This window comes from Malaclemys terrapin, chromosome 1 (assembly GCF_027887155.1).
Source record: "Malaclemys terrapin pileata isolate rMalTer1 chromosome 1, rMalTer1.hap1, whole genome shotgun sequence".
Classification (NCBI taxonomy): domain Eukaryota; kingdom Metazoa; phylum Chordata; order Testudines; family Emydidae; genus Malaclemys; species Malaclemys terrapin.
In genome coordinates this window covers 266,852,016-266,875,453 of record NC_071505.1, presented here as the reverse complement: position 1 = coordinate 266,875,453, position 23,438 = coordinate 266,852,016, and the positions used below count along the sequence as shown (strand labels likewise).

Sequence of the window (23,438 nt, the reverse complement as noted above, 5' to 3'; positions counted from 1 at the left end):
AGTTCAAAGGGCTTTCACTCAGGCCCACAGTCAAAACTCAAAGTGGAAACTTTCCTTTAAATTTTGAGCGGTGTCAATCAACTGAACATTCCCCAGAAAAATCTCCACAACAAACCCGGTACTATTTATCAATTGAATCTATTTCTATTCATTAAAAACATCAAAGTAGCACAGGTACTGACCCTCTTTAAAAATGTAACATTCACTGATTTACTGTAGGTTGAGCAGAGTTAATTTACTGCATTATTGTAGGGATAAGTTGTCTTAAACTATAACATATTGTAATATACAAATAAAGGACTTATACTTGGGAACACAGACTTGAGCAGAGGTGGGCAAACTATGGCCTGCAGGCCATATCTGGCCTGCGGGACCCTCCTGCCTGGCCCCTGAGCTCCTGCCCCAGGAAGCTCTCCCCCGGCCCCTCCCCTGCTGTTCCCCCTCCCACACAGCCTCAGCTCGCCCCGCCGCCAGCGCAATGTTCTGGATGGTGAAGCTGCGAGCTCCTGGGGCGGGGCAGCGCAGCTGCAGAGCCGTGGCCTGACCCAGTGCTCTGTGCTGTGCAGTGACATGGCTGGAGGCAGCTGGGTGACATGGCTGCCTGTCCTGGTGCTCTGGGTAACACGGCTGTAGCACCGCCAGCCACCGGTGCTCCAGGCAGCGTGGGAAGGGGGCAGGGAGTGGGGGGGTTGAATAGAGGGCAGGGGAGTTCGGGGTGGGGGGAAGGGGTGTGGATAGGGGTTGGGACTGTCAGAGGGTGGGGAACAGGGGGGTTGAATGGGGGCAGGGGTCTCGGGGGGGCAGTCAGGAAGGAGAGAGGGGATTGGATGGGGCAGCGGGGGGCAGTCAGGGGCGAGGGGTTCCGGGGACAGTCAGGGGACAGGGAGAAGGGTGGTTGGATGGGGCAGGGGTCCTGGGGGGGCAGTCAGGAAAGAGAGAGGGGGTTGGATGGGGCGGCGGGGGGCAGTTGATAGGGGTTCCGGGGGCTGTCAGGAGACAGGGAACAGGGAGGGTTAGATGGGGCAGGAGTTCCGGGGGGAGGGGGGGCACACCCTGGCTGTCTGGGGAGGCACAGCCTCCCCTAACCAGCCCTCCACACAATTTTGGAAACCAGAAGCATCCCTCCAACCAAAAAGTTTGCCCTCCCTTGCTTTAGCATGTATTTCTCTGTCATTTATTAACATGCTGCCTATTAAGCTATGCAAATAGGGAAATACTAACTTTCCTTTCAAGGGTAAAATATTAAGTGCATGAAGAGGCAATGGAGGAAAGCACATCCAGTAAGATAATTTCAAGATCACTGTACTGGCCAATCTTATATTTCATTCTATATTTGAGATTGATTTAAGCCAGGTGTTTCTATTTCCAAATCAGCAACAAAGCCTCAACAGCTACACATGCTGATGCCAAGAAGAGCCAAACACAATGCGAATTTTAGCAAGAAACATTAAGAAGAAAGCAGAGTATTGTAACTCACAGCTACCCAAGACTTATTAAAGGTATTTTGTAGATGATACAATAAATGTAACGTGTAAAAGGAACTTTAAAAAAAAAAAAATCAGGTTCCATAATGTACAAAATCTCTTTCCTGCCTTGGGAGCCTCCTCACTTTAATTAAAAATAGTCTAATTGGTTAGGATAGTTTTCTTGTAATTCTGGCCAGATCCTTTTTGTCTCACTGACTAACCTGAGTCCAGCATCGTCACAGCAACCATCTGCTGCCCTCCAGCTATTTCTGAAGAAGCAGCAGCATGGTGGGTGTTTCTGTTTTCGCTGGTGAGAATATTTACTACAGGCGGTGAGCCAAGATTTTGAAAAGTGACTAGTAACTCTCGGTGTCTATTATACACTTGGTTTATGTTAAAGGGGCTTCATTTTCAAAAAGTACTGAGCAGTCACCCTGTGAAAACTAGTATCGCAAGTTGACATCCAAACATTGAGGCCCCCTTAAATCAGTTGTCACTTTTGAAAAATCTTGGCCATAATTCCTGCAAAGTTTTAATAGCCGGGAAGCTAGGTACTCACTAGTGCATGGACTATTGACAAGCCACTTATTTCACAAACAACAGCACTGGTATGTAGAGAACTGGCTCAACGTTTGGCCTTACATTAGGACTTCTGGACGCTGCCATTCACTCTAGCTACAGACAGTATTTACAAACCTGTGTGCCTAAGGGTAAGGTTCCCAAATCCATGTTTAGGCATGCAGGGGGCAATTTTCAGAAGTGCCTATGCCCTGGTCTACACTCACAAGCTTTACCTACTAGTAGAATTATTTCCGTTGTGGGTGGTGGGTGATTTTATTTGGATTGTATTTTTACTGATATAGTTATACCAGCAAAAGCCCTAATGTGGACACAGTTTTACTGGCAATACCAGTTTAGTTATTCCCCATCCCATAAAGTAATAAGCTATACCAGTATAAGCACCCTTATATAGATATGACTACACCCACACTAGCAGGATTGTCCTGTTTTAACTATAGCAGTATAGCTAAAGTGGTATAAGTTTTATGTGTAGACATAGTTCAATCTGTCAATGGGAGTTATACTCTTAAATCAAAACTGCTTTTGAAAAAATATTTCACCATTGTTGCCTAAATAGCAATTTAAAAGCCTTAGTTTAGGCAATTGGATTTGAAAATTTTGGCCATAGTCAGCTAAGTATAACTTACCTTCAGGCTGCTCCAACTTACATGGGAGACCAGACAGATCCTGGCCAGCCCCAGCATCAGGGTGGTCAAAGGTGGCTTTATACCAGCTCGTCTTTCCATCCCCTGGTTCTGTGCCAAATGCAGCTTGGCAAGATGTGAAGATCTGGCCCCAAACTAACAAGTTCAAGCTGCAGGGTCAGACTGTGTGGTCTGGCTAAGGTGTTCTCAGAGCAGGAGATGGGGCTTGGGAATCACAGCTTTACAATGGGGAATAGCTGTTCAACTATTTTGCCTTTAAAATTAAATTTTTTTTTTGTTTACACTTATTGAGGATTGTAAATCTCTTGCTGGCTTGTTTTAATCATTTCAGTTCACCTCTAACTATTTACAATAACAATCACCCTGAGAGAAGAATTTAGTCTTTGGTTAAAATGGAGTAAATCCCAAAGATCATTGCTCTCCTGTACACGTTTCAAGGTAAAGACAGCTATGTTTGATCAAAACAATGGTGAAATTGTGTCATTTCCTTCTTCAGCATTTTGCCTATGGGTGGAATTTTCTCATTTGCTGCAGTATTGGGCCTGTTGAGGGGAAAATAAACAGTATAACTGTGATGGGTTGTTCATCCCACACTAGCTTAGGAATGGGCCAATTACATGAATAGGCCTCAACTGAGGGGAATTAGGTGTCCTAAGTAACCCCAGAGTGAGGATGGAGCCCTGCTGAGAAGGAACAGGAACAACTAGTATAAAGCCAGGAAGTTGGTAGCAGAGCAGGACTGCAGTGAGGGAGTCTGCAGCCATGCTCTGGGTGCTACAGTGGGAAGGAAGGAAACCCAGGGGACAATAGATATCTCCAGGGATCCAGCCCTGAAGGCAGGGCTTACCCAGAAGGTGGTGCAGCGAAAGCCTGAGAGAAGTGGAGTAGGAAATGGCTCTGAGAAACAGCAGCAAATTGAGATGTTGCAGACATTGGCTGCTGATTGGACAGTCCCTGAAGGTGGAACCCAGAGTAGAAGGTGGGCCCAGGTTTCCCTACCAGCCACTGGGGAATTGGCACCATCAGGACAGTGGGGGAGAAGACTGCCATTTTGGACTGAGAGATTTTGATAACCCCTGGAAGGGGAAAACACACAGCAAGCTGGCCAGAGGGCCAAGCAACAAAGAGAGAGCTCCCTGAGTCACAGAGAGAGAGGGGGCAACAGGGTGCACGAACAAGCAACAGAAAGGGGAGCAGCTAGTCCTCAGAGCAGCCAGGAGGAGGCACCCTAGCAGTGAGGGGAGCCCGGTACAATAACCAAGAACAGAATTCTGACCTGTTGTTACATAAAGAGAGAGGGCCAGCTCTTTAGCTCTGGTTACATTCCTTTTGCACCAACTAAAAATTCCCAAAAAGAGGCAACTAGGGAGTTGCCTGATGCAAAGGAACCCCGCAACCCTCCAGCTGCTCCTGCTCCCTGTCCACACTGGGGAGGCTACAGGAGAAGTAGTGGCATGACAGGAGCAGGTGAGATCAGAAAGTACTGCACTCCAGCAATCCAGGGCCAGCAGCCTTGTCCCCAGGAGATCATTCCAGTTGGCATAAATTGGTGGTGGCTGCTGTAGCTTGTGCCAGAGGTTGGTTCAGTCTCCCACCTTCCCCCCCACCCCTTGCTAGCCCCAGGATCAAAGAAGACAGGATGTAGGCTTGGAACCATGTTTCATCTCCCCCATTGGTCTGCTGGAGAGAGAGAGAGAGAGAGAGAGAGAGAGTGTGATATTTTTAAGTAGGTGGTTTATACCGTAGGAAGCCAGAAATCCTCTTTCCAGTGAAATAAATTGTTTGTTTCTAGCCTGGGAGAGAATACCCTGAAAGAGCTTAGTTTAGTTATATTTCAGAAGTATCTAGTAATTATTTCTCTCTCTATGCCAAACCCGTACAGCTGGACTCATATGAAGGCAGCCAGGACTTCCAGCTGGAGACGTAAAAAAACACAACCGTGCAGATACGTTTAAAAATGTTTCTAAAGAGGGGAATGTCTTAGGGAGATTGTGGGTATTGTCGAGGCCTTGCTTCTCCCTCGCACGGGCTGGGGCTGGAGACACAGCCCTGGGGGCGGCTTTTGGACAGGAATAGCAAGTGCTGCTGCTCAACATGTACCCCAAGTGCTACCTGAGGGACTCTGCTTTCCTTTAGTATCACCGCAGTGCTACAGGCAGCCCTGTCACTCAGCAGTATTCAATCAAATAGTATAATTGAGTTCATAGAATACAACTACCCAAGACAGACGCAGACAAATACAGCTCTGTGAAATCCCATGCTGTTAGCAAATGGCACTGGAGATCAAAGCAGCTAAATACATGTGCGTGCAGTGGGTGTTTGACACAGTGGGTGTGATAACAAGGTTAGATGCATTATGAAGCCAGTTATAACAGCCCTCTAACAACGGGTGACTTTGGAAGAAAGTGTTACTAAACAACAACCCACGACCATACATTTTAAGCTTCCAGAACAGTGATGCAGGGTAGCTCAGCTACCCGTGTATTGCTTACCTTTTCCCGAGCACAATACGCCATTGGCTGAGTCACAAAAGCTTTTGCTCTCATCTTCTGTCATGTTGCACTTTCTTGGATGTTGACACAACTGTCCAAACCATCCGTCCTCGCAGATGCATCGCCCACAAGAACAGAGGCCGTGGCCTGTAATGACAGCAGGGGAGCAAGCATGTTACACAGACAGGAGAAATTACCGACATTTCTAGCTGAAGAAAATACTGAGCCTTTCAGGCAGCTCAACATGGAATTGCCTAATTGAACCCTCAGGCCGGGCTCGTTCTGGGTCAGAATGTACTGGTGCAGCATGCCTACGAGACAGAAAGTATTACCATCTTCGGCTAGCCTGGCCTTGAGCTAAGCAAGGTGGGCCGGTAATGTAAAGAATGGCTGGGCTCTGGCCTCGCAACTCCCCATCCCCAGCTCTTCTCCCTTGCAAGGGCCCTTACCCTCCTTCACTTCCTGTGGCTCCCTTCCCACCATACCAGCTAGCACATTGGGCAAACCACAGAACTCTCTCCCTCTCTGTGGGCTGGGATGATCCATATGCCACAGCACAGTCCAGCATCAACAAAAAAAAGGGGTGGACATTTGGCAAAATCATCTGGATCGACTGGTAAGGCCAGCAGGGAGCATGCAGGGCCCATCACAGGGGGGAAGGGTAGGAACCGAGAAGGTGGTGAGGCAGATAACTATGTGATTGCCTGTTTAGGAGAGAGTGAGTAGGATGGTAGCTGGTCAGGAAGAGGAGGTAGGTGGGAGATGTTAGAAATCTGGAGTTTGGGGACAGGCCTTGGGAATATTTTGTGTCTCTTCCCAAACTTTTGAAAAGCAATGGGCACAGTCTTGTCCTCAGTCCTATCCCCAGCTGTTAACTCACACTAGCCCCATCCCTACCACCACTACCAGTGACAGGCATCCCAGTGCAAAGTCTGACAGCTGCTACTTTTGCTATTGCAAGACACCTCATGCTGTCTTGTTATAGCAAAGATGAGGAGCAAATGGCAAGGTATCACCATGGATTCCTTTCCCAGGCGTGGCTGGGGCCTGAATGCAGGAGTTAAGGCAAAGCATCCTAAGGGCAGATGGCATGCAGAAGAGGGTGCAAGGGAGAACAGGAATCCACTAGCGATCCCTCGGGATATATATATCTCGGGGGCGGCTGATTAAATGGCAGTACAAAGGATAGAGGGGAAGAGAAGGAGAGGGACAGAAGAAAGGATAAAAGGCAGGAGAAGAGGGAGCAGGGAAACAAAATAGGGAGGAAACGGGGACAGACAATGAACGGATGGAAAAGGAGGACAAGCGAGTGCGGGAAATACACTGGAACATGTGTGAAAGCAAGAGCCTAGATTACAAGAAGAGTGAAAGAAAGGGAGAAGCAAAACTGGGAAGCGTGATTTGTTCAGGGCACAGGAGGAACAGAGAAAGACAGACAGTTGAATAGAAAACTGAGAGCACAAGGCAGAAAGGGAAAGAGAGCAACAAATGGGAAAACCTGAAAGCAGATGGATGATGACAAAGGACAAAAGAAATGGAAAATATGCAAAGAAGCAAGAAATGCCACAAAGCTGAACGCTTAGTACATTATACTGAATTTATTCACATTTCTAAACTTCACTGCCTTTCCATAGCAGAAAGGGGAATTCCTTAGCTTATACATTTGCAGTGCTTTGAAGATGGTCTCTGTACATTGTAAGCAATTATTATAACATAACTATTATAAGGGCAGAGGTGATGAAAAGGAAGGGGTTAGGGCTGATTGCGTTGGTGGGCTGGGCAAAGGGCAACTAGCTTGAGGACCATTCTGGCAGAACGTGGGTCTGTGGGAAAAGGAGGGACATACCAACATGTTTATGCTGCTAATTTGGGCACAGCTCCCAAGGCAACGATGCAGCTTAACATAATAAATCTTGAAGTAGCATGGGAGGCAGACCCAAAGGAGATACAAACCAGGTAAAATGGAATTCCTCAGCACTTTAGTGATAACCAACTACTTTACTAATTGATGGTTTTGAGCTGTTCTTATTCACAGACATGAAGATATTCAGATCTATTTTTGAAGTCTAGTGATGTAACAATTGCCAGACCATTCATTGATTATTTCTTCATGTTGGATCCTAATAAATGTTCAGCATTAAATGTTGAATACCTACATGCTTCATGGTATGCTGGGTACTCATGTCTGTCTCTGCACTCACCTTCACAAATATCAATTTCTCTATATACATTTAACATGTATATAAAGCACTACATATTGGTAAACCATAAATACTAAACAGTCCTGTGACGTTTCAGCTTCCATTTTAAGTTGAGTAACAATGAGATTTGTGTTACATACCATAGAAGGATAAGGGTGGCAGCCATCTGTACTTTCCCATATACTGCTATGGTTTAGATTGCATAAAGATATGGGTGTAAACATATTATGATTTTCTACATTTTCTCATCATGGCCAAGTTTCTCCAAGGGTATTTGGCCTCTTTTACTTTGGTTTTCTTTAGCAAGACATGGATTAAGTTTTTTAAATATTTCAAATATTGAAGAACTAACTATTCAATACATTGAATAGGACTTGCATACTGGAAAATTATTTTTGGAAGTGCAAATACTTGTACTCCTGCAAGCACAAGTGGGTGAACATGTAATTCACACTCAGCCCCAGGCCCTCTCTGTGGTTTAAAGAAGGCAGAGAATAACCACATCTGCAAAATTACTGCAAAAATCCAATTAAAAGTATTCTAACTTTTGGTTTGGTTAGAAAGATTTTTGTTTGTTTTTTTAATAGGACTTGTGCAATTAATTTTTCTGATGTGACCATTCTCTGCCTTCTACATACAATACAGGATCTTGATGTGGAAAGGTCTCTTTCTTAAGAAGTTTACTTCACCATTTATAGCTGCTTCCAGATTGCCAGATGTTAATCATTAGTGTGGAGAGAACACAAAGGGTGCTACTCATCGCATTGGCTTTCATGACACTAGCCTCTGTCTTTTTCCCCCAAAAGGTATCCTTTGGCATACAGCAGCTCCTCAAACTTCTACATTAATTCGATTCATGCAGCCACGCAAGCCTTCAAACATCAGTGAAGCGACAACTGCCTTCACTGCTGCAGTTCTGACATCACAGGATAGTTACACTTGAATTCTGGAGGTTTCCATACACCTACTGTTAAGTTTTTTTTTTTGTTTTTTTTTTTTAAAAAAACCTCTTGTTACTATTTGGGGAGAGGATCCACAGTTTAAACTCATATTTATTCATGAAATACAAGGAGTTCCCAATGGGATTTATTAGCACTGCAAAGTGGTAAACCTTGTGCCCAAGAGCCTCCTAGAGTTTCAAAGGACAGTCTGCATTGCTGGACCATGTCTTGACACTGGCTGCATTGCCTCTTCCAGCACAGGCTACACCAAAAGCATAAGCGCTGAGACCAGTTCTAGCTGCATCAGAGAAACTGACTGGCGTATGAGATAAGGATAAAGGATATGACATGCCGGAACATCCGTTTCACCATTGGTTCTTACCATCTTCCATGTGGAAACACTACTTTGATGTGCCATGGTCACTGCAAACAGCTGCGACTCCATCAAAGGAATTTGGTTGGTTGAAAAGACCAGGCCTATCAATGTATTCTGCTGTTTTAGATAGCATCAACAACAATGGACCAACTCTTGGACTATCAGTGTTGGGGTAACCAGAGAACTAGGTTGCTCCTAGGAGTTGAGGGCAAGGGCAATTCCAAAATGGGAGGCCAATGGTCTCTCTTGACTCAAACCTAAATACCATATTACCATAGGCAATGCCCTATTTGAAGTACAGACCGCTGAGCATCACTCATATAGCATTACGGGGGTACATAGCCTTGGTGAGGGCTGGCGATACAGTGCCGATATATTGCGTCCAGCTCGATTCTCAGGTGTAGAGGCACTGCTTTGAGTTGTCTATTCCATCTGACCCATGCCATCACCAATGGTACAGATGAAGTGGGATCTCAACCATGTTTTTTCCTAGACCAGGTTGTGAGGATGTCCAAGACAGCTCATGTTGTACCAGTTGGTAGTACAAAGAGAAGCCAGGAGGGCTTTTAGATGCTTCCTCCAGAAGCTGATTTGTTGAGACATCTGTAAGTAAAGCTCAGAGTGGAGCCAGTCATGGTCCCTTATGAAGAACAGGAGGCAATGACTGGCGTTAAGAATGCTGTCTCATATACTGCTTTAGTGTTGTTATTTATTAATAAACACTGCTTGTCCCCAACCCTGAAAGACAGCATAAAGTACAGGATAATAATCTACCCAGGTGGGCCAGCCAATGCTGATCATGCTGCATCTGTGAGCGGAAAAAAATATCATAAGTAATAGGGGCAGAAGACCACCAGAGTTCTGCTGCACCTGGAGAGCCAGTCATGATCCAGGATACCTCCATCCTCAGGCTTGGTCTACACTACCCCCCCTAATTCGAACTAAGGTACGCAACTTCAGCTACGTGAATAACGTAGCTGAAGTCGAAGTACCTTAGTTCGAACTTACCTTGGTCCACACGCGGCAGGCAGGCTCCCCCGTCGACTCCGCGGTACTCCTCTCGCCGAGCTGGAGTACCGCAGTCGACGGCAAGCACTTCCGGGTTCGACTTATCGCGTCCAGACTAGATGCGATAAGTCGAACCCAGAACTTCGATTTCCAGCCGTCGAACTAGCTGGTAAGTGTAGCCAAGGCCTCAGACAGGACCTGAACATTAGAGAACTGGTCCTAGAATGCAGCTTACATATCTCAGGAAAGTTGTCATTAATCATCCTCTTCTGGGACCAGCATGCTGCGCCTTTGTGCCAGGGCATAGACTCTAGAATGGGAGTCTGTATCTAATAAAAGAGCGCTGCAGAATCCATGACAGGTCCTATTACAACTTCTGTCTGAATGAAGGCATCATGGCTCTATTCCTGGTACTGTGATGGACAGCTGAATTTTAAGTGAGTGTCTCATTTTAATCATGCAGAAACATAGTAATAGGGTCTCAATCACTTAAACCCTCATTTATCACATCCTTCCCCTTATGTCTACCTACCGGCACATGGGCAGCTGGTCTGGAAAGCAAGCTATTAATCAATCTCTGCTGGCCAGAGAACGCTAGTGACAATTTTTATTCAAATCACTTAGATTGTCATTCATATTTCTCATTTCAGCAAGTATCTAATCTTGAAATACCAGAGTCTCCCTTCCTCATGCTCAGAAGCACTCAGCTCTCACTTTAACAGATTCTGTTCAGTCACAGGGTCTAGCTTTCCATTCTCTGAAGCTGGAGCTCTATGATTATTCGTTCCACAATATCACATCTCTTGACAGTGATTGCCAAGCTTATGGTATTGCCTAGGTCAACAGAGCAATGGAGAGAAGAGGAAGAGGAAAGGGATAAGGAGCTCAGCAAGACATCCCAACAACAAATGTCAGTGAAACTGATGGAGATGCAAGATTAGACAGAGGAGGAACAAGCCAAGAGAGAAGAGAGCAGTTTGTGAGATGTCAACACAAAGATGATGGCTGACATTTTGTGAGTGCATAAGGTCACTTAGGGACATGGTGCAGAGGGTGAAGAAATGAGATCAAGGGTACAGCCCTAAATGACCCCCCCACCCCCGAGTGGGACTGTTGGGGAATAGAATTCAAACGAGATCAGAGAAATAGTAAAAGAACCAAGAAAAAAAAACACAAAGTGTCAAGGGAGGATATGATGATGTCAAGGAGGGTGAAGTGATAAATGGCAGTGGATAGGGCAAGGAGGATACGAATGGAGTAAGTTCCCTGAGATTTGGCCTGGAAGAAGTTACTGGAATCTTTGGGGGCAGCAGTTTCAGTGGAGTGGAGGAGGTGGAAGCCAGTCTGGAGGATGAATGAGGAAGAGGGGCATCAGTTGTAAATGGTTCATTACATGAGTTTAAAGGGGGGGGGGAGGAGCTGGTGGAGAGACAGCTGGGGTCAAGAGTTGGCTTTTTGAGGATGAGGAAAACAAAGACATTCTTGTACTTAGAGTAGGGGAGGTTAAAAAGGAGGGGGAGTGAGAGACGAAGGGACCAGAGAGGTTGACAGCTTGGAGGGGATGGGGACAAGGGCACAGGTGGAGAGATTAGACAGAGAGAGAAAATGAAATCTCAGAGTAAGTGACAGCTGAATAAAGAAAAAGTTGCTGAGAATGGGGAGGAGGGAGGCCACAGTAGCCTGAGATGATCTTGAAGAATTTGGAGAGATCCTGGAAAGGGAGGGAGGAGGCCACAGGAAGGGGAAAGGGTTGAAGAAGGGAATTAAAAGTGACAAATAAGCAATTTGCTTTGTTAGCCTGGTCTCAGTGTACTTCACATAGGAGGAAGTGGAGCTGTGAATGTAAAGAAACATTTGTAGTGAACGAAATCTGTGGAGTCCGCAGAGAGGATCAGTGGGATGGGAACAGAATGGAGGAAGCCAATGTTGGGAGTGAGTGGAGAGGAGGGAGTGCGAGTGAACCCATGGCTTTAAATGAAGACAAACATCTGCAACATGTGTTGCCTAATGAACAAACATAGCATAGTATGACAATATAAACATATGCCTGCAGCTGATAAATTATGGTATTAAGTTGAGTTTGTTCTGTCCAGCGACACCTTTGGGATTCAGGATGTCAGCACCCTATCACTCCTAGTGGTATAAATTATGTTTGGGAATTGGCGTGAGACTCCAAGTATTTTCCTCAGAAAGCTCTGTAGTCTTCTCCATAGATTGGCTACACAACTCTAAACACCTCCTTCAGAATGCACCAATATTGCCATGACTGATGGTCGGGACGGGTGAGACTCTGACTGGCAGAGATATGGATTGGCGCAGACACAAGATAGACTAAGTTCCACTATTTTATTTACAAGGATGTAAATTACAGAACAGTGATATTAGAGATCAAGAGCAGAACAGCTGCAGTACAGAACTTCCAGGACTCCAGCAGAACAGCCAGATCCAAATTCTTAGCCAAATGCTTTTTCAAAACTGTCCCAGCTGATCTGTAACTCCTCTGCAAACGCACTGCATTCTTTACCATGACTATGGGCTTGTCTTCACTGCAAAGTTAACTTGAGTCATAATTTAAGTGTTGCCCCTATCTCGAGTCCAGTCCATACACAAAACCCCTCAACTAGAGCACTATGGTGCTTTAAACTCGAATTGGCTAAAATGCGTTCGCTGATAACGTGCTGCTGCCACAGTGCTGCCGCAATACTGCTAATCCTCCAATCCTGTCCCACAGTTCCCCTACGTGCCCAGAAAAGACAAACAAGTTCTCCCATAATTCACAGAGCAGCTTGGTTTACTGCAGCACAAGGAACCATGGGATGTGCCCCGCCCCCAAAATTTTAGCACAATACCTTCACTGCAAAGATAGTCTAGGTTCTTCCTCGGGTGTTGCCCCTCATGCCCGTCCCATCCTCACACAAAACCCTCTCCCCTGACTTTAGTGGTACTTTCAGCTAGAACTATCTGGCCCAGCTGGGAGCCTGGTTTCTATTTTCACTCAAGCTGGCAACCTGAACACACTGCAATGAGAATTACTCCTCCTGGAATTCTGCACCATTGCACAATGCAGAATTTGCACAGAATTAATGTTCCCCACAGAATTTTATTTTTCCCTACAGAATTCCTGATTTGCCCCCAGTACTCCCGCCCACTGTCAGCCCTAGGTAACCGGAGCTCCCGCTGTCAGTGGGAGCCCCACCCACCTGGGGCCGTCAGTGGAAGCATGATTATATTGTGTTATTTTGACAAGTAAAATATGCAGAATTTTAAAATATTATGCACAGAATTTTCAATTTTTTGGTGCAGAATTCCCCTGGGAATAGAGAATTCTGCTAGTCCTCCAGTGCCTTCCCACAATTCCTCCTATATGCCAAGAAGGACTGACAAGTTTTCCCACAATTAACTGGAAAGGAATCAGAGTGTCTCTGCTTACTGCAGCACAGAAATCCCTGGGATATTCCCCCAGAAACCATAGCAACCCCTCAATGGAGAGTGAAGCAGCAGTGAGGATGCAGTAATTTGGATAGTGCATTTCAGTGTGGCTGCTCACGTCCAGGTTAGGCTCACTGGGTATTCAGACCAGGGTACCAATCATCCAGGTTAACTCTGCAGGGAAGACATACCCATACACAAGTGAGTACAGTGCCAGTGTGGACACAGCAGCTTGAATATTATTATTTCACCGTGTGGTTGAGGTGTAACTCAAGTGTAGATAATGCCAGTTAACTCTGCAGTGAAGACATATGGTTGTCACTCAAAATCACCACTCCAGCCACTTGATCTAGATGTCAACCAAAAACAATCCTGGATTGCAACTGCTGTGTCTGTACAAGTGATTTTCACAAAAGGAAACTATTTGCAACACAAGAGAGTTCCCAGTATAAGTTATTGTACTGTTGGGGGAGGGATAGCTCAGTGGTTTGAGCATTGGCCTGCTAAACCCAGGGTTGTGAGTTCAATCCTTGAGGGGGCCACTTGGGAATTTGGGGCAAAATCAGTACTTGGTCCTGCTAGTGAAGGCAGGGGGCTGGACTTGATGACCTTTCAAGGTCCCTTCCAGTTCTAGGAGATGGGATATCTCCATTATTTTTTTTTTTTTAAAGAATCTCTGCCTTTGAGGCAATGGGTGACTACAGCCTCTGAGGAGAGAAACAGCTTGGTCCTCTAAATTCCCCATTTAAATATTCTATTAACTCAGCTCACAGAGAGATAGGTGGACCTACAATGGACACCTCTCTGCCACATCTCATAAAAGAGACAGTAATAAATCAATTGATTTTGTAGTTTTGCAATTCTTATCACAATCAAATTTTAGCTGCTGTCTATTTTTTTAAACCACACAGCCAGCTTGTCCAAGAGTTCACTTTCATTCACAGTTTTCCATACAAGTTATTCTATGGCTTCATTAGCACCAAAACCAAAAAAGTGCTAGAAAAGGTTGAACTTTTGAAGGCGGAGGGCAATAATAGAGCATATCAGCTAATGGGCTGTGCATCGAGTTTCTGCAGAGAATTTCTTCTATAAAATCAAGCCAGAGTAGGTGAACACAAACAGTGCCCATTATGGTAAAGACACATTTGTATGTCTTATTAAAAATATGCCATGAATATGTATTATTCTAATATTAATATAAATAATATCCAATTAAAATAATTTATATTATTTAAAAATTAATAAAAATTCTTCAGTCAAAGTTTGACTATAATTAGGATATAAATATGGCAATAATGGTATATTTTACTGGTTCATTAACACTCAGGCTGAGGGCCTGTAAAGAAAATAAAGGGGAACAAGGCAAAGACTAATGAATCCAAGAATTTAGTTGTCACCATACAAACTTAGGTCTGGTCTACATACAGTTATTGTGCCGCTATAATTATTTCAGACAGGGTCTTTTGTTTGTTATTTAATCACAATAGTTACAGCTGTACAGCCCCTAGTGTGGATGTAGTTATATCAGTATATCGGTGCCTTATGCTAGCATAGTTTAGTCCCTTCCCACACAGGACTAAGCTATACTGATATAAAAACTCATACCAGTATAACTGCATCCAGCCTAGGGGTGTTGTTCTGCTCTAAATGTTCCAGTATAGTTAAAGTGTTTTATGTTTAAAGCAGGAAGTAGTGACAGAACTCTCGTCCGTCTGCTCCAAAAATACAGCCCCCGACCATTTGAACTCCTGATAGCAGGCACTTGAGCATGTCTGACGATCGATCCAGCAGAAGGAACTGCATGTAAACCATTAGCCAGTGCATAGCAAGACAGAAGGACAAAACAAAGGGAAATGTTGAATTTCAATAGTAACTTCCCACATAATGTCAGGATCAGGTGTTTTTTTCCCTTCCTTCTTTAAACCTTTTCATGCTTTTCAAATATTAGAAGTATGGCTATAGGAAACCCCATTGCTGGCTTAAAAATATGTTTTAGATAGAATTTGGGTAGTCCAAAAAACACAGAATGTAAATATTTACTCCAAATAATAAACTGAGTAATTCTCTTTTAGCTCAATCAACACCTTTCCCCAACATCATACAGTTCAGAAATGATTAGGCTACATCCCCATGAGAAATTGGCGATGCTCTAATTAACTAGTCAGTACTCTCAGGTTTCAAATCCAGAGAATTGCTGAAAAAATTCTAGGAATTTGAATAGCCAGAAAAGTCCCATAATTCCTCTGTTAGAAAAGATATATCCTTCATTTATACTTGAGAAAAACTTGTTTGTTTCAAGAAAGTAGAAGAGCTCTGACAGTGCATCCAGCTATGTTTGGCTTGCAATTTCTACTCCTACTACTAAATCATGGCCAACAAGACAGCTGTGGCAGACCCCCACTTTGCCATCTCCTTCCAGCCTTTCACTGGTATATTGCTGGTTCCCAGGACCATACAGATCCCTCTGCTGAAATTAAGTGCTGCCCTGCCCATATAAGGACGTCGGGTCTCTGATTCCAGAAATGATCAGATGTGAGCCAGAGACTCTTCATTCTCAGAGAAGGAATAAGATCAAAGAAAAATAAATATGTATAAGCAGAAAGAGCTAAATGTGGCTGGTGAAGTCTAAAAAAGAAACTTGAAACTCATAGTGGCTAATGAGGAAAACAGAACAAGTGCAGATTAGGAAACCAGGCTCAAGGAGAGTACAATGCATTACACGTGATTTTGTTGGTAAGGTTCTAACCAAGTACTTTCAGATAAACTTATAGGACAATCCTCTATGCACTGAATGCTGCTACAGAATCCCAGCTAAGGGCAGTTCAGAGAAGGCTTTTGGCACTTGGATTGTTTCAATGATATAAAAATTATATTAAGAGCAGCAGAAACTAGAAAAAAAAGCTTATTTTATACAGAAAATAACATTTTCTTATCCTTTAGGAGCTTAGTCCGGCCACCCATGTCAGGAGAAGAGAAATGTCTGTAATTACAAAACTATGTATTGGAGGGTGCAAATGTAGTTGTATCATTTCTCAGTATACTCCCAGGATCCATAACAGTAAATCTTATTCATTCAGGGACAAAACGCTAATGATTAAGTTACCAGTTCAAATAAAAACAGAAAAGTTGAGCTAAGATTTAGATTCAACTTTACACTGGGTTTGTACTTTTATAAGCTTTTGTATTCTTACCTGTTTTTCTTTAAGTCAAAATAAATCAAAACATAGAAATGAATGGATTCATCTCTGGTGTTCCCATTACATAGAACTGTTTAGACCGAAGGGAAAATTAGAATTTGTTCAGATAATAGTACAGATTGAATGTAATCCCTTGCACAACGAGAATGGTCAGGTGACTCTGTCCGATTACTATTCTTCTTTCATCATATGAGTATTCATGAGAGAGATATAACGTTCTCCAGTCGAAGATAAAAGTTAATATGGTAGCTGTGTCAGCTCTAAGGAGGAGTATTGGTAATGTTTTTCTATGAATTCTGAGGGCATTCAATTTACTTAGTATTATCACCAAGACACTGGCTGATTATGAATAGACTGGGTATTCTAGTCATAAGAAGATGCTTAGTTTTGTTTTTGATATATGTATTGCATTCAATAAGACTGACCTTTTCCGTTCTCTTAACTTCTGCTTTCTCCCTTCTTTCACAAACAGATGACATTCAAATTACTTCTTTTTGATGCATATTTTATTTAGTGGATATTTAATTTAACTAACTCCTGTTTAGGCTATTTTTTTACTGACAACCAGATTTTAACTACTATTTTCTCAAATAACTACTTTCTGTAGATCAACACCTTCACACCAATATTTTCTCTCCCCCCCCATACATTTTTGTATACATTTTTATGCATGAAAATAAGAAAGCTATGTCCTAAAATGTGTGTGTTCATACTAATCACTATTAAAATCATAATCATTTCAGAAAAATCAGTCAAATAGAATAGCAACCTTTAGAGCAATATTATCACAATTGCTTTCAAAATATTGTGTCTCTCTATAAAACTAATTTGAAGTACTGCATAATACTATTCTCCACTACAGAAAAATCAATCAATGACAGTTTCCATATAGCTGACATAAGAATAAAGAATTTATTTATAGCTGTGATATAGTACAAAATCTGCAGTATGCTTAGATTCTGTAAGATTTAGGAAATAAATTCTGATTCCTTGCTTTTGCTGATAATTTGAGCCTTCTATATTAATGATAATGATCTATAGTACCTTTCATCCCCAAAAAAATCCCAAAGTCCCTTCCAATACACCAATGGTCACTTTATGCACCACTGAAGGAACTTCAGTGGGCATATGTGTGAACTGTTAATGATGCACAACAACCTGACATATTACAAAACTATTTAGGGGCACACATGATGAGTTCAGTTTATGCAGGGAAAGTGAAGTAGACAGCTGGTAGGATGTACTGGACATCAGCTGTATTTAACACTTCCACTCTTATGAAGAATGCTATTGGATCTTTAATTTATTTATGAAATGACCATAAGTGATCAGTAGAGACACTGTTTTTCATGTCTAATTTAAAAGATACCTTCTTCGGCAAAATAGCTCTTAATGCTGTGCTGGACCATTGGGTCAATATTGATTGGGAGAAGAGCACTGCCAAATATCAACCCAATCTAATGATGCTTAGTTTGTGAGAGCTGGTGGGGCCATTGAACATGGTGGGATTGCTGTAGTGTACCAGGTGATACTAAACACAACTGTCCTTGAATATCAGCTGCTAAAGCCACTTAACACATTGCTGAGCATTGCTAACTTAAAAAAAGAAAAAAGGGGAAATGTGATACCATTGGTAAGTCTTCAATCATAAAAGTCAAAAAGTGAAAATATGATCATTTCTTCCATAGTTTTTCTTTAAATATCTGTACAGATTTCTGATACATTTTGATGATATCGATGTAAGAACTTCAGCACAGTGTAAAATGTTACTGGGCACATGTAATCTGCCTCACTGTTAAAGACAGACATTTTGAATATTAATTAAAATATTCAGTTGTGGGATTGTTATTTCTTCTTTTTAAGATATAAATGTACTACAATCTACTGCTGTGGTTAGTTTCCATTAATACTCTTTTGTAACAATCAGGGGAAATAGGGAAAGCCACAAATCCATACAGAATTATTGCTTATTGAAAGGAATACATACCCCCACAGACATTGCCATCCATATCTTCACACTGTCGATCATCACATTCGCAGGTTTTACCATGAACTCTGTTATCTCCTGGAGGGAAACAAGTGCACTGGCCACATTCACATTTCCCTGTGAGAAAAAACAGTTGTTAGGGTCACAACATCATCAAGATTGAATGAATAAAAAACGGGGGTGGGGGGAAATGTTCTGCTCCTACAAAGACATAAAGCACAAGTCAGTCTGTGTCAGCTGAAGTGTGAACACTTGTAAGAAAGAAAAACTGTTGAAAACAAAATAATGTCATGTTGCTGGTGGGAATGGCATTAATCTTCTTTACAGTTTTATTCTTGTCAGTATTAATGGGAATTGTATCCCGTTATAGCCCCTACCTTTGCATAGCTGAACTATGATATATGTTTCCCTACATAATTAACTCTCCAAACATTTGGTTATGTGTGGTATGAACACCAGATGTGGATGCAATTAAAATGAAATCATCTAGAAAAGTAATTTACAGAGTGGTCCAGGAAAGCTTTCTAGTATGGGATACTAGTAGCATAACTAACATTTTGGTACAAATGCCAAACAGGAAGGTAAAGAATTAGTGCTCCTATGGCCTGTCCTCTTTCTTAAACAGAGGTGAGACTGTGCCTGCAGATCTGGGTTTGAAGGACACAGCAGGGTGAAATGCAACCTCTGCAATATTCTTCCAGCCTCACCAGTCCTCTCTCTACTGGGACTCCATGAAGTTGGAAGGGATAATGGAGCCAGCCAAGCTCCAAGAGATGCTCTTCCCCAATAGCCTCATGAACACTGACTGAGGCAGGGGCCTCTGGAAATATAGTAAGTGGCCATGTAAGAAAAGACTATCATAATGGATGGGATCTCCTAATCGATTTGATTTGGAAATTTCTACTTGACCAGTTTTTCCCCTCTTAAAAAAACCAAACTAATTAAACATAATTTGGGACACAGCCTCCTAAGTCACTTAGGGTATGTCTATATAGCATTATGGAGCCAGGGGGAGTGAGTAACCCAGCTCAAGTCGACAGACTTGGGCTAGCAGGGCTTGCACTGGTGCTCTACAAATAGCTCTATAGACAGCACTTTGAAGTTGCATCTCAAGCTCTGAAGCCCACGCGCACCCCTAGGCTTCAGAGCCCGAGCTCCAGCCCCAGCCACAACTTCCAAGCACTGTCTATAGAGCTATTTTCAGAGTACTTGCATGAGTCATACTAGTCCACATCTCTTGGCCTGGGCTGGGAGGTTCACACCTGCTGGCTCCAAAATGCTGCGTAGACATATTAAAAGTACCTTAGGGAAATTTTACCAAAAGCTATTTTGAACTCTTAAAGGTTAAGAGTTGTATCAAATATGTATTGCTGTGATTTTTAAATATTTTAAAAGGTACATTTAAAAAGAATATTTTTATTGTGGTGACAAGTAAGAATCCTACACAAATTAACTCATGCATTTCCTCTCTTTTACAAATAGTTCCAGAATCTTGTGTCATATAATGTAACTCCTTTCTACCTTTTTGACTACATTAGTAAAGATGGCGCTGTGTTGCTAGAGCAGTGACTTGATTTTAATTTCTAGTTTACATCTCAAAGAACCAGAATGATCGTTGGATCTGAGGTTTTGAATGCTTTCTTCCCCTGCTCAACTGGGGTATACTCAAGTAACCTCAAGCAAATTTCACATTTATAAACAAACAAACAAATAATCCTGAAGACAGCCAATTCCTGAGATAGACAGACAGAAGGAAAGAAAGATTAGCATGCTGAGGAGGACTAAGTTTCAAATCACCACATAAAAGATGCCTCCCCAGAAAAATCAGCAGAGAGCATTTTCCGAACCCAGAGTGAGATAATCCAAGCCATAGTACTATTTTATCAAATGTATCTGCACAGAAATAACAGCAGGCACACTCTCTATGACCTTATTCTCTTACTTCTTATTGTGATAACCATACATGCAGTACAAACTCAATCCGTTCGAGAGTAATTAGAGGCTCACATGAAACCAAAGAGATCAGCACTTTACTTACATACTCGTTCTTTGACTAGAATAGGTTTACCATAGCAACCTGATTATAGAAGAAAAGCTACTACCAAATACATCCGAAACTCTTTAAAATTCCAAGGCATATAGAAACAATTAAACACTTAAGGACTATAATAGTCTGCACCTTTTCACCCAGGAAAGCAAGCACTACACCTTGTGAGACTAAAGAGAAACAACTTGACTCCAGATGTTTAATATCAAGTGGCTTCCATTGCCTCTTCTTACACAGGGGTGGCTAATTTTTTTGAGCTGTACAGTAACTGCAGATCAAGGAGGCTTTATTAAAAAGCTTAACATATCCAATATCTATTTGTGAGGGACAAGGGTCCAAACCCAAGAATACCAGGATAATTACACAGGCATATTTACTGGCCTAGGAGCCTAATATTTCCAAGCACTGACAGTCAATCATTCTTTATGTAATTTCTATAAAACCCTGCTTTCCTCACTCAGACAAAACTCCCACTGTCGTCAATAGGAGTTTTACCTGAGGAAGTACTGGCTGAAAACTGAATAGCTTCCAATATGCAGCCCTTTTAATTTTACTCACCACTTACTATACACACTTTCATTTCCTATTGTCCAGCCAGTGCTTGTAAAAAGAATAACTAAAGTGAGTAGTGCCTAGTGTGATATTAAATCTGCCCCCTCGTGCAATTTGCTGTGACCATTAGCATCATGAATTTGAAGCAATTTTTAGCTGCCTACAGAGGGTGATTGAACCTTCCTTTCGTACAGGCAATTTTGATTTCAAAACAGTGTGCTAGAACTACATAATCTGTAGAAAAACAGATTTCTCCCCTTTTATTGCCTGCAAAAACACCAGAAAGGTTCAGAACAGAGCAACCAAGGTAAAAGTGAACAGTAAATAAAAAACTTTTCTTCCTTCAGAAATATCTCCTTTCCCTTTCCATAGCAGCACACATTTTCCCTGTGCATTTTATTGTGAATTCGGGCATTTTATACAAGAACAAAAAACAAAATGATTAATTTGGCTTTATGTAAAGCATTTGAAACCAAATGGCAAAATTAGCTTCCGGCCCAAGCCGGCCTTGTGGTGGAACCTTACCATGCTATGGGGAGGAATAGTACCTTAAGGATGGTGTAAAATAGGAGATGGTCCCTTGAAGAGGGGTCATGCCTTTAAGATAAAGCAGCATTCTGTCTCTTGGTATGGCCAGCTCGCTCTACCAGTTAGTGTGTGAGTAGGACCACAGCCCCGCCTCCTTGCCATCACTGGGGCACTGTTCACCCCAGGGGTTCACCAAAGGCAAAGACCCTGCAAGTGCTGGGGCGGCAATTATGACAGGACGTTGTGAAGGCTTTGCCAGCAGGTAGGCTCCTTGCATACCCCACCCCTGAACAGATCTGCAAGATAAAGCCTGTCTCAATCTAGCCTCTAGCATTTGCTCTCAGCAGGGCTAAAGATTGCTTCCACATAGACAAGCCCTGAAGTTCCTTATCAGCTTTTACTCTGCTGTTTTGCCCACTTTCATGATTTTAAAGCCATTGTAGTGCTAGCAGGTGGTCCTAACTCCCAGATAAAAAGTAAATTTCTAGCTCCCGTGGTTTTAGAGAAAAGCTTGAAGTGAGGTGAGGCCACCCTGAAATCTTGAAAGCAAAGTAATGGGGTTGGGGGAGAAGCACCTTTTTTAAAGCTCATGATCTTGGAGGGGCCTGATTCTGACATGATTTTTGAACATTTAGAGTTGGCAATACTGCTGATGTACTGCTATTGCATAAATGGGAGTTGAGTTTGCAGAAGGGTAGAACACTGAAGAACTACTTCAGAATTTGGCCCACAGAAAAGAGAAAAAATGCAACGTATACTTTGGAACGTTGCACAGAAACTTTAATTGTTAGTTTTGATATGAGCATGTTACTGTTTATGTTTCCTGACTGTATAACCATAATGCTTAGAATCAAATTTCTGGTTGCAAGCACTCATATTTATAACTTCCTATTTGCTTTACAGAAATATTTTCTAATATTCATTAAAATTTGCTATTTCCATGAACCAGTAAGCTGAGTTGCTAGAATGCTCCATTCTTCATTTTAAAGGAAGACAACAAATCTCTAGTTAGTGATGCAACTCTAGCTAGGGAGCATTGTAACTGCTGTGCTGTAGCAGTTTATCTTTGGAGTGTTATTCAGTAAGAGGAATTGGAACTGCTAATTGTGGGTGCATGTAACGGCTTATGGTAAAGCCTGGTACTGGATTCCTAAGAAGAAAAGAAAGTGAATCCTGTTATAACTTTCACTTTAGTATTTAGAGTATTCCTATAGAAAATCCAGCTGTAGTCTTCCAAGAAGGATATGAATTAGTGGTCTGTGCAAATACTTTAAGTCAGATAGAGGAGTTCTGTAATACAGAACTGGTAAGTAAAGTAACACAGCTTACCTCCCCCCATGTGGGTTACACTTGCAAACAAAGGAAAAGAACTAAATAGTTATCCCTTTACCCGGGAGGTCACAACCTCTTACCCCTTAGGTCCAGGCAGAAGTTACGGCTCCCTCCTACCATTCTTCCATGGACTAGGTAGAAATCTTGCCCCGCTGCTTTTACTTATTCAGCATAAATCACAATATGGACGTGAACTGTTATTTTTCTTTGTGAAAGATAACAAGTTCAGCTGTTGAACTTCTGGGAAAAGAAGCGCAAAACACGCTAAATGTGTTTACTGAATCCTGCTTTTCAATTCTATCCCTTCAGGATGCTTAGAACATCGCAACATTTCCCCTACACTGAGCAAAAAAAGGTTCTTTAAACAGCTGAATGTCTGGCTCAGCTCATCTGAGAGATGATAAACTGGGACTTATTTCTTTATGCAGATTCTGGACAACTGGGAGGTAGCTTTCTGCCGGCAACTTGTAAACAATGTCATCTGTACTCTCTCCTGACATGTTGGAACAAGGAATAGTTTTCCCATTTTGCAAATATTTCATGAACATGCTTCTGCAGAGTTCAGTTTGTTTCAAAGGCTTTGCTGTGCTTGAAGATTTGTGACACTCAGGGATTTTCACCCTGTAGTTTGAGATTCAGAGAGTTGCGTTATGTCA

At 42.5% G+C, this 23,438-nt stretch overlaps 1 protein-coding gene across 1 annotated transcript in view; it reads right to left on the bottom strand.

Moving 5' to 3' along the window:
* The window catches only part of ITGBL1 (integrin subunit beta like 1), a 201,792-nt gene that overhangs the window by 3,724 nt on the left and 174,630 nt on the right, over window positions 1-23,438 (bottom strand). The window contains exons 8-9 of the mRNA XM_054012844.1: window positions 18,324-18,440; window positions 5,185-5,331 (exon numbers count right to left, since the gene is read on the bottom strand). Of these exons, the coding sequence (XP_053868819.1) occupies window positions 5,185-5,331; window positions 18,324-18,440 (264 nt within the window). The remainder of the gene's footprint in view (window positions 1-5,184; window positions 5,332-18,323; window positions 18,441-23,438) is intronic.